At 30.2% G+C, this 12,701-nt stretch overlaps 1 protein-coding gene across 4 annotated transcripts in view; it reads right to left on the reverse strand.

The window, feature by feature from the left end:
• Positions 1-12,701, reverse strand: part of LOC142328475 (hemicentin-1-like) — a 187,151-nt gene that overhangs the window by 59,854 nt on the left and 114,596 nt on the right. For 3 of the 4 annotated variants that reach the window (XM_075372293.1, XM_075372290.1, XM_075372294.1), the window contains exons 34-36: positions 10,708-10,894; positions 9,514-9,640; positions 2,259-2,401 (exon numbers count right to left, since the gene is read on the reverse strand). In XM_075372293.1, coding sequence (XP_075228408.1) covers positions 2,259-2,401; positions 9,514-9,640; positions 10,708-10,894 — 457 coding nt within the window. The remainder of the gene's footprint in view (positions 1-2,258; positions 2,402-9,513; positions 9,641-10,707; positions 10,895-12,701) is intronic. The other variant, XM_075372292.1, reaches the window with a different exon arrangement.

Consider the following 12,701-nt stretch of genomic DNA (forward strand, 5'->3'; position numbering starts at 1 on the left):
AATTATAAGTGTTACAAAACAAGATACAAGTACATTGGCTTAATTCCAGTATAAAATTTTGGTTTTTATTATACATAAACACTAAAATTATTGATTCTTCAGTTTGACATAATTTTCTCAATGTTGAAAATTGGTTTATGATAAGAGTATAGCTGCTAAATTAAATATTTGCAAATTATAAAGCCATCTTTGACAAAATCACATACAGTAGCGTTTCTTTTAACCATTACTTCTCTCTTTTTTCTGTTTAGCCTCTTGAACAAATGTAAGGTATTACTTCAGAGGATAAATGAGGTTGACATGTATGAATGTAAATGAAATGTAGTCTTATGCAGTCCCAGGTCGACCATTCCTGAGATATGTGATTAATTGAAACTCAACCACCAAAGAACACCAGTACCCATGATCTATTATTCAAATCCGTATAAAAGTAACTAACTGTCTTTACTAGGATTTGAATTTTAGAACTCTCGACTTCAAAATCAGCTGATTTGTGATGATGAGTTCACCACTAGACCAACCAGGTGGGTTATAACCATTACTTGATTTCATGTAAGTTTAAAAATTGTACTGAATGAGTTGATAAAGTTTATAATATATGTATTATAATATTTAAATATTCTATAATCTGAGGTATCTTATAATATGAATGTTGCATACAGCTTTTAATTACTTTTTAAAATACTTAATAATATTATTGTAAGTAGTAAATATATGTGAGTAATGCAGTTAAAATACAATATTGCAAACATGTTTTTATGATAACTGGATTAAAAAAATAATAAAATATGTACTGTAATATAAACATTTTATTTAGAATCGTATTGATTGGAAGATAAGGAGTAAAATCATTTCCTATCTTTCTTTAGTTAGCCACATATACAGTTGCATATCAGCAAACCAGCCTCACATAATTCACAACAATTCTACAAGTGACACCTTTTATTTTGTTCTCAATTGTGAATGTCAGTAAATGGAGGGTTCAGAGATGGTAACCATGACTGATGCTTCTTGTATTCAGATTCTCTGCATTTGTAAAAACCATGGAATACATAGTGAAAAGCAACAGTTTAAAAAAAAAATTAATAACGTTAACATGATAAGATCATAAAAATTTTCAAAAAAATAAAAATAAAATAAGATATTCTTTATACTGATCATGATCTCTTATTATTAGATAACTATAAAAAATAAATACAAAAATAAAATTAAACTAATATGTTTTTGTGAATGAATGCTATATTTAATAACCTGACCACCAGTAATTCATGAAAATCCTCATACATAATATATATAAATTGGAAAATATCCTCTAGTCACAAATTTGGAACATTTTAATCCTTATACTTAGTGAAAACAACACATTTGTGAATCGAAACAAAGTTCTTGCCACCAGATTGCACTAAGAATACCCTGGCTCTATAAGTCTGGCCATCCTGAGCATGGATCTAGTAGGTGACCTATAACCATTAGATCCCAAAATGTGAAAGAAGAGATAAAGAATATAAGGAAAAACGTTGGTGATGAGAAAGGAAGATATATCCACTGCAGCATGAAACAATCCACCAATATGTAGCTAGTTTTGAAACTGGCTGCAAAAAATATAAAATGGCAGCCATTTTGATTTGGGTTTTTGTAGCATAAGGGTTTTTTGTAAAAATGTTCACTTATTAATGTCATGTAAAATTATACATCTCAACCTACCCTTTCAATTTCAAATTTTGGGTAGTTCCTTCCCCATGGGAACTCTATGGTGGTTTGGGTAATGGTGGTCACATAAAAAAAATAAAGCATTTCAAGGAAGAAGTATTTGCGACATTTAATTTTTCAAGTACTCCTTCAGTTAGCAGACAGCATTCCACCAATAATTCCTTGGAAGATTAGGGATTCTTACCCAGGGTGGTAATATTACTAATTAATTACTGATCAGTGATTTTATGATGACTAGGTTAAATACATGTTGCAATAAAATTTGTTTTCAAATGTTGCATCATGTTGCAATGAAATTAAAATGATGCCTGAGGTACAGAGTTATTCAAGAACCTCACCTGTTCCTACAATTGTATAGAATTATCTCACACATTATGTGAATGTTTCCAAGTGGTCTATAAACAATTCAGCCGGACTTCCATTAAGAGGATAGTCAAGCTTCTTGGTTCGTTATCTTTGTAATCCATGACAATTGATTTTTTTTAAATTATCATAAATTCACTTATTGGAGAGATCAAAGGATATATGTTTAAATAATTAATTTTTACCTGATACAAAAACACTGTAAACCTTTTTCTGTGAGCCAGCTTCATTAGTGGCATTACATATGTAAGTGCCATTATCCTTTATTGTAACACTCTTCAAACTTAAACTGTTGGAAGATTTATTCAACAATTTTTCAACCTTCCTACTGACAAAAAATAAAACAAACATTACAAATGTAGAATATGATCATTTCTTTATGTATGTACAAGGTGTAGCTATTAAATAACGAGGCTAATGCTGCACATGCACCAAATGAAGAAGAACTGCACATGCACAAAATTCATACGACTGACAGCTGTGTAATGTGAAGCCTTCTCTTTCGATCATTGCCACTACAGTTTCTGTAGACATAGCCTGGCCGTGGCCTTTGTTTGGACAACATCTGTTTTTTTTTTGTTTTGCCAAAAAATGATAAGTGTTAGATGATAAGTATTAGAGCAAAGAATTGTTGTGAAATTTCATATGAAACTTGGAAAAACCACTACTGAAACTTATCTTTTAATAAAAAAGTATATGGCAATGAATGTTTATCATGTGCATGGTTTTTGAGTGGTTTAAGCGTTTTCAAGATGACTAAGATATTGAAAATGATGTTCGCTCGGGTCACCCTTCCATGTCAAAAACGGATAAAAATATTTAAAAAAATTGGTAATCTGATCCGACCTGACTGTCTGTTAACTATACGTGCGATTGCTGAAACCATAGGAATTGACAAAGAATGCGTAAGGCAAATTTTACATAATAATTTTAACATGCAAAAAGTGTGCGTGAAAATGGTGCCTAAAATTCTCACAATCAAACATAAAGAAGCTCGTGAAAATGTTTGTTCTGACAATTTGAATGCCATTGAAAATGACCCAAACTTCTTGGAAAGAGTGATAACACATGATGAATCTTGGTTTTTCACTTATGATCCAGAAACTAAGCGACAATCTTTATGCACTAGAAGGCCCCAACTTCACCGAGAGCTAAAAAAGCTCGAATGAGCAAATCAAAATTCAAAGCGATGATGATTGTTTTTTTTATATTCATGGGATTGTGTACCTTCACTAGGTTCCTGAAAAAGTAAGAAAAAAATTACCCAAACTGTGGAAGAACAATGGGTAATTCATGGGTTCTTCATCACGACAACCCACCAGCTCACACTGCATTGTCTGTCAAGACGTTTCTAACCAAGTATAACATCCCAATGTTAGACCATCCACCTTATTCATCTGATCTGGCACCGTGTGACTTTTATCTAAACCCCAAGGTCAAATCTACATTAAAAGGAACAAGATTTCAGACCATTGAAGTTGTGAAAGAAAAAGCGGCACGTGTCATGAAAGAGCTCACAGAAGAAGACTTCCAGCATTGTTTCAAACAATGGAATATTCGCATGGAGCGTTGTAGGGATAGAGGAGGAGTGTATATTGAAGGGGATAATAACTAAATATGTATAAATTTAAAATAAAATATTTTACATCATTAGTCTCATTATTTAATAGCCACACCTTGTATTTACCTATTTTGACTTACAAAAGCAAATAAATAATATAAATAATACATGATTAATAATGTAAATAAAAATCTTAATGTTATCAGGATTATATGGTTTGCTTACTTATTTTTTTTTTTTTTTATATAAACAGAAGATTCTTGTTACTTACATCTATAATAAAAATTTTAATTTTTTTCTGTGTACAGGAATCAGAACACATATTGTAGTGATATCTTTACATTACATATGAATGTAGGAAGAAACTTTCCTGACCTTAAATTACCAGGATAGCTTTATCTTGCTAATTTAAAATTGGATATAACCTTAAAATATTAACAAATTACATTGAAAAACACTAGCTCAATAAATATGAGGAGATCTGCATTTAGGAAATATTTGAAAAAAAAGAAGAAATTTATGGTTAGGAAATAGTCAGCAGAGTCATAACACTAACTGATCAGTGTGTAGGATATTTCATGCAATAAAGTAAAGCTAATAAATGACATTTTGATTGCCTTTCTCAAGAAAAAATTTTTATAAGTATGGAATTCAGTTTTTAATTAATTTGGTTGATCTAACTTTAAAAAATTAAAATTTATTGTTTGCTAATGAATCTATGCACTAAAAGTTTATTTGTAAGAAAACTAAGTAGAAATTGGTTGGATACTTTCGAACAAAATACTAACATAATTTGGAATGTAGTATTTTAGTAATATTGATAGAGAAGACACAATGGATCTTGTCATGTATATTGTTGTTACATGACAAGCACCATCAGCACCTAACCATCTAACCATCAGCTGTTGATGGTTAGATTTAATTACATGGAAAATTTTACAAAGTAATGAAGATATTACAAATTTTAAACTTTTTGTTTATTAACTGACACAATTTTAATAGTTTTTTGTTAATTGGTGTAGGCACCTCAGAAAATATGTTTTTTAATCATTATATATAAAAATGTTAAATTAGTTTGTGTACACTTCAAAAATTCAAAATGTTCTGCACCGATTGAGCTCAAATTTTAGCATGATATATAACCCGCATCAAAGATTGTTTTTATCTATTTTTCGCATCAGTCACATACCCGCGACCGCGAGAAAACAGTTTTTTTAATGGTCTGCTGTGTACCAGTGACCGCGCCATCTGCCGGAAGCGAGGGGAACACTCACCATACTAGCTAACGTTCAACCATTCGGTAATGTTTTGATATTGCTCGCAGGAGATTTTAGGCAAACATTGCCTGTAATTTCTCGATCAACACCAGCAGACGAAATAAATGCTTGCCTGAAATATTCAACACTGTGGCGACACGTACGTACATTGCAGTTGACAACGAATATGCGTGTCCAGTTGCAGAATGATCCATCAGCTGAGGTATTTTCACGATAGTTACTGGACATTGGAAATGGACAGTTCCCAGTCGATGAGATGTCTAGACAAACATAATTTTTTCTGATAATTTTTGTAATTTAGTAACATCGAAAGAAGAACTGATCGAAAAAGTATTTCCTGATATTCAAATTATCATAGAAATCACGATTGGCTCAGTGAACGAGCTATCCTTGCCGCAAAGAATAAAGATGTCTATCAACTTAATAATATTATTTAATCCAGCATTCAAAGTGAGGAAATTACATATAAGTTGATAGACACCGTTTTGGAAGCAGATGAAGTAGTTTATTATCCAACGGAATTTTTAAACTCACTTGATCTGCCAGGGATGCCACCACACATATTAAAATTGAAAATAGGTGTGTCAATTATCCTGTTGCAGAATATTAACCAGCCAAAACTCTGCAACGGCAGTGACTTGCAGTTAAGAAATTGATGACTAACGTAGTGGAAGCAACGATTTTAACGGGGCCTTTCAAAGGTGAAGATGTCCTCATTCCTCGAATACCCATGATCCCGACCGATACACCATTTCAATTTAAAAGATTGCAATTCCCAATTCGATTGGCATTTGCAATCACAATCAATAAAGCTCAAGGTCAATCTTTAGAATTGTGTGGTTTAGATTTAGATGCAGATTGCTTCTCACATGGACAACTGTATGTTGCGTGTTCCCGAGTCAGCAAACCAGATAACCTTTATATATATGCAGACAGTGGAAAAACAAAAAATATTGTATATCCACAAGTATTGCAAAATTAAACTTGGGAAACGTATGCTTTGTTTTGTTTCCCATTTCTCATCCATGCAACCACAATGTACCACAGCGAAGCGTGGCAGGGTACAGCTAGTATAACATAAGAATGTTTCATTAAGTAAGAATATCTCCTTTAATTTCTTATTTAGGAGAATTCATTAATTTTTGTTATAGTGTCATCTCCCTCTATGAATCATGAGACCTTGCTGGTAGTGAAGGGACTTGAGTACTCAAAGATACAGAATAGCTGGACTGAAGGTGCATCCATATCGAAGCAGTTTCTGTTGAGAGCCACACTAAGTAATGATTCCTGAAAGAGGGCAGCAGCTCTTTCAGTAGTTGTTAAGGGCGTAGGTCAGGAGGACTTAAACGGCATATCAACATCACTCAATCTTCTGAGTACTGTGCAGCTGAAAGCAATGGAAAACTACAGCTGTTTTTTTACCAAGAAAATGTAGCTCTCTGCATTTCATGTAACAAAGATGGAGGCACCTTCCTTGGTAAAATATTCTGGAGGTAAACTAGTCCCCCGTTTGGATCTGTGTGTGGGGACTATTAAGAAAGGAGTCACTAGAAAATTAAAAAATAACATTCTATGAGTTGGAGCGTGGAATGTTAGAAATCTAAAAAAGGTTGGTAGGTTGAAAATTTAAAGAGGAAAATGGATAGAGTAGATGTAGTAGGAATTAGCAATGTTTGATGGGAAGAGGAAAATGACTTTTGGTCAGCTGATTTTAGAATAATCAATTCAACGTCAAACAAAAGGCAGGCAAGAGTAGGTTTTGTAATGAACAAGAAGATAGGGAAGAGAGTAGAGTATTTCAAAAATATTAGCGATAGAATCACTGTAATAAGGATAAAATCAATACCTAAGCCGACAGCATATGCCTACAAGTGCCGTGAGATAGTGTGTATACAAAGAAATTGACAAAGCAATTAAACACATAGAAGGGGATGAAAATTAATTAATAGTTGGAGATTGGAATGCAAGCATTGGAAAAAGTAAGGAAGGAAATATTGTGGGCGATTACGGGCTGCGCAAAAGGAATGAAAGAGGGGACCAACTTATTCAGTTTTGCACGAAGTATAATTTAGTTATTGTTAATACCTAGTTTAAAAATCTTAATAGAAGAATATATAGATGGAAAAAGCCTGGTGAAACTGCAAGGTATCAGATAGATTATATCATGGTTAAACAAAGATTTAAAAGTCAACTCCTTGGCTGCAAAGCATATCCTGGGGCAGATATTGATAGCGACCATAATTTAGTGATAATGAAATGTAGATTGGGGTTTAATAATCTGAAGAAAAGGTATTAGATGAATCTGTGGAATATAGAGAAGTTTGAGGAAGAGGAGGTAAATAAGATTATTGAGGAGGACATCACATGAGATTCTGAGTAAAAACGATAAGGTAGAAAATACAGAAGAAGAAAAAAAGTTAAAAAGGAAATTCTTAAATCAGCAGAAGCTAATATAAAACAATTAGCTTAACTACTCACACATCAAAAATCTTAACTAGAATTCTGTACAGAAGAGTTGAGAGGAGAGTGGAAGAAGTGTTAGAAGAAGACCAATTTGGTTTCAGGAAAAGTATAGGTTCAAGGAAAGCAATTTTAGCGCTCAGGTTAATAGTAAAAAGAAGATTAAAGAAAAAACCAACATACATAGCATATATAGACTTAGAAAAAGCATTTGATAATGTAGATTGGAATAAAATGTTCAGCATTTTAAAAAGTCTAGGATTCAAGTATAGAGATACAACAATTCCTAACATTAACAGGAACCAACAGTAATAATTGAAGAACATAATAAAGAAACTGTAATAAGAAGCCGTAATAAGAATGGGAGTCCAACAAGGATGTTCCCTATCCCTGTTACTGTTACTTTTTATCTTTACATAGAACTAGCAGTTAATATGTTAAAGAATAATTTAGATTCGGAGTAACAGTGCAAGGTGAAAAGATAAAGATGCTACGATTTGCTGATGATATAGCAATTCTAGCTGAGAGTAAAAAAGATTTAGAAGAAACAATGAATGGCATAGATGAAGTCCTACACAAGAACTACCACATGAAAATAAACAAGAGTAAAACAAAAGTAATGAAATGTAGTAGACATAAAGTAGATGGACCATGAATATAAAAATAGGAAGAGAAAAGATTATGGAGGTAGAAGAATTCAGTTATTTGGGAAGTAGAATTATTAAAGATGGACAAAGCAGGAGCAATATAAAATGCCAAATAGCACAATTGAAATGAGCTTTCAGTCAGAAATATAATTTGTTTACATCAAAAATTAATTTAAATGTCAGGAAGACATTTTTGAAAGTGTATGTTTAGAGCATAGTTTTATATGGAAGTGAAATTTGGACGATCGGAGAACCTGAGAAGAAAAGATTAGAAGCTTTTGAAATGTGGTGCTATAGGAGAATGTTAAGAATCAGATGGGTGGATAAAGTGACAAATGAAGAGGTGTTGCAGCAAACTGATGAAGAAAGAAGTCTTTGGAAAAATATGGTTGAAAGAAGACACAGACCTGCAGGCCATATATTAAGGCATCCTAGAATAGTTGCTTTGATATTGGAGGGACAGATAGATGGGAAAAATTGTGCAGGCAGGCAAAATATGGAATATGTAAAACAAATTATTAGGGATGAAGGATGTAGGGGGTATACCGAAATGAAATGACTGGCACTAGATAGGGAATCTTTGAGAGCTGCATCAAACCAGTCAAATTACTGAAGACAAAAAAAAAGTAGTATCATATAAAAATCAACAGTTTTCGTAATAAAATGTTGTACAAAATAATATGTACTACTAAATTTCAATAAAAAGTGCTTTTTGAACCCATGGTTTCATCATCAACTATTAAAGTACTATTATAATGTTAAAATTGGTTTAGGTAAAAACTGATTTGATTAAGATAATGCAACAACCTGTAATAATATTTTAGTAACTGGTATGATGAATTCGTGTACCAGTTTATATTATGGTATCAGTTAAGTTTATATTAAGCATTTTATTTTGATTAGTACATAAATTATTATTTGAAGTTATTAATTATATTGTATAGAATATACATAACAATAAACATTAAAAAAAAACAGAAAAAATGCTATCTTATTGACTGCTGATGATTTGGACACTTATTTATTACATGAATTTCTGAAAATCACAAATTATTTTTATTAAATTACACAATTGTTTGTTCTCAAAATAAGTTACAAAACAGTATGATGTATTTTTCAAGATACTGAATATAAAAAAATAATAATAATACGAGGCAAGTAAAAACTTTTCTTAAAGAAAAAAACCTTTAGGTAAATAAAATAATTACTTTAAGGTTTTCAAAAAAAAATTTTAAACATCCATTTTTTAAGCCTTTGATGTAACAAAAAATATTTTATAATTACCATTATTAAAATTCTCAGTAAAATTCTGACCTTAGTAGTATTAAAGGTAGGAAAAAATAAACTAAACAGATTTGAAGAAAACCCTAGTAATTTAACATAAGGCATGTAAAAAGTCATAGTAATGACAAAATAAAGGAATAACAGAATGTATACATCTTACTAATGTATGTATGTGCTTATGTATACTGCAAGCACAAAAATAACTATTTACCTTGAGTTAATATAAATCCATGAATACTGTGGTTGAGGAATGCCTGTAATAGAACATGTTAAATTATATGAATCTCCTTTCAGTAAATCTATTGTTTCTTCAGCTGGGCCATCAATATCAGGAGGACCTAATAACATAATTAACAAAATTTCAATACTGTAGTATAATCTGAAAAATGAGCTAGACCAAGAATTAAGAAATATTCAACATTATTAAAAGACTATAAAGCAACTACAGAAAGTGAATACATACAAACAATTATTTTCTAATTATATTAATCAATAATAACTTTCAGCCTAGTTCAAAATAAATATTACATAAAGTTTCTAATTTCTTTGGCATTTTTAATATTCATAGAAATGAAGTAATTGCATCAGAAGTGTAAAATTGAGTCAGTAAAGGGTAATTGATCTACCACCTCCTTACATTATTTATATTTACTTTCCCCATTGATAATAATCACAGACTAAAAAAAAGAAATTTACCACCTTAATGGATTTGACACATTCTAAATCACTAAACAAAATTGTATTATAAATTGAATTGTGTAGTAATATTTACTGAACTGAACTATATTAAAGGCTATTTCATAAAATGGGACTGAAACTTTGTAATTATGGTAGCCTAATATAAAGAAACAAGTTCAAAAAATGTAACTGCCAAAAATTCATGATTAAGAGAAAAAATACATTTAACAGATAATAAGCAATGTACAACTAAGATTATAGTTTTAAATGAAGCATTTAAAAAACTTTAGATAAGAAGTTACTATATTTTCTAAAATCATCCTGTGGATGTTTATCATTTTGACACAGTCTTCTTATCTGCCATTTGATATTGTGATAAGCAGGTTTATGTTTTTAAATGCTTAAGGCTGCTATGCTTTAGCATTGAAAGTGTTTAATAATCATAATAGCTAAACCAGCTAGAGAGCTTAGAAAAAATACAATAAATTCCATAGTTAAAAATGTTTCATATGTTAACACTTCTTTTAGTTTGATTATGAATCATGAACACTTTCCCTAGACTGTGACATACATCATATTATTACGTGATCAGATCACTACAATGAAAAATAAACAATATTTTACTTAATAATTTCAAAGATTTGAATTTAGTAATATTTACTAAATAAGCTGAATAAAAGGCTATACAAACAGATAATGTGCAATAAAAAAAACAACATGTAATTACCAATAACAGTTAAATTAAAGATTCTTTGTAATCTGCCAAGTTTATTAATTGCTGAGCACTGATATCTTCCACTGTGGTGATATCTAGGAGATGTAATACTTAATTTTTGTTTTCCTTCAATTAAAACTACACCAGGAGCTGTGTGTTCAGTAACAGGTAAATTTCTTTCCAGCCTTCGCCAATTTACCTACAAAAAAATCAGCTTCTTTTAACAAATAAGTAAAAATTATAACAAAAAATCATAATATTTGTATTTCATTGATCATCAGTATAGGTAATAATGAAGTCGAGTAATCTAATATAACTTAACAACTGAGAGATACCTTTCAATACTTTGATAAGTTTCAGTCTTAATTATTATAATTACACATACTTTGTATTGTTGTGTATCATAAATATTATTCAAATAATAATATTTAGGGGATCCAAGTAAGATGCATCTCTTACATGCTAATAGTTCTTTAACACCAACATCTAAGAGGTTTGAAATAAATATAAAATTCCAACAGCTGAAGCTATATTTAATAAAGAAATAGGTTTCTATGGTATAATTAAAAGTTATTGGATGCAGTTTTACAGTGTAGGACTGAAATTTATTATAGGCTAATGATTATAACAAACATTGCCACTTAAAAAGAAAATTAAAATGAAAAATGAAATAAAATTCATTATAAAAATAATAGATTTTAGAAAAAATGATTATAATAAGTTAAATATCTATGAAGAAAACAATTTTTAACTTGTCCCAAAAATATCACAGCAACAAAACATGTCAATTCTATAGGCAAACCTGAAGATGATTTATGGAAAAAACATCTTCTCTCACTTGGTGATTAATTCTGATCAGTTACTGAATTTGGTTTTATATATATTTCAAATTACTTCTCAAGTCATTTATTTAATACAGTCTTGGTTTTTTGACTAAGAAAAAATGGCAACTACTATTCATCATTGTGTTTTCTTAAAATTAAGTGAATGGCATATTGTTTGATATCTATTTCCGAACTATCAGTGTAGTTATTCTGACTGCTTAAGTTTTTTGAGCTTATGAATACTGACTTTCTATATTTTAAAGGCATAAACAATAAAACAAACATACCACTCACAAATACCTTCATTCTAAAATAGTTGCATAAAAGTCATTGAAAAAGAAGAGATAATATAAATTAAAGCAATGCAGAAATATAAGAGGAAGAATAACACATGTAATGAATGATGTACGCTAAACTTTAAAAAGTTTAGATTTTTTATCACTCTCTAATCAGTAACATGATACAAAAAATTCTGAAAAACATTGTCATTAATATAATTTAAAGTTACTATAAAAGTTGCTAGAAATAATCATCATACTGCTAAACTTTATAAGTAAACTACAGCTATATGCTATTACACACAGTACAAAGAATTGTAAAAATGAAGATGAGTAAAAACAACATAATACTTTAAAAAATAAGATAATTTTTAGGTAAATCCTAAAAAAATGAAATGAATATAACCTAAAATATAGTTTAAAGACAAGATAAGGTAATTTTTAGTCAAGTCCTAAAAAGTTCCTTTTCTCTATAGAATTGAGTGCATTATGGTTATAGGTTACATCTTAAGCTCTTTTTACTTTTATGTAGTTCTTGGAATCAAGAAGATGATGTAAAATAAAACAGAATAATAAAAGTAAAAATTACAGATGAATAAGTATATTCTTAAGAGTCAAACTAAAGATCAAATATCAAAGTAAAAGTAGAGAGAGACCTTTATAAATATTAAAAAATTCTTATAAAAAAAATAATACCAAAACATTACTTCCTACTCTACATTAATTTATTATTTTACACTATTTTTTCTAATCTTTCTTGTAACTACATGGAATATAAAACATTTGAGATATAATAAGAGTCACTACACAGCCAGACTGTACAATAAATTGAATGGAAGTATTGTGCAGTTGAACATCTCCTACCCATTAGTGGGCCGGACATCCTGATACAAAAACCTTGTTT

Source organism: Lycorma delicatula, chromosome 7 (assembly GCF_047948215.1).
Source record: "Lycorma delicatula isolate Av1 chromosome 7, ASM4794821v1, whole genome shotgun sequence".
In the NCBI taxonomy this organism is placed as follows: Eukaryota; Metazoa; Arthropoda; class Insecta; order Hemiptera; family Fulgoridae; genus Lycorma; species Lycorma delicatula.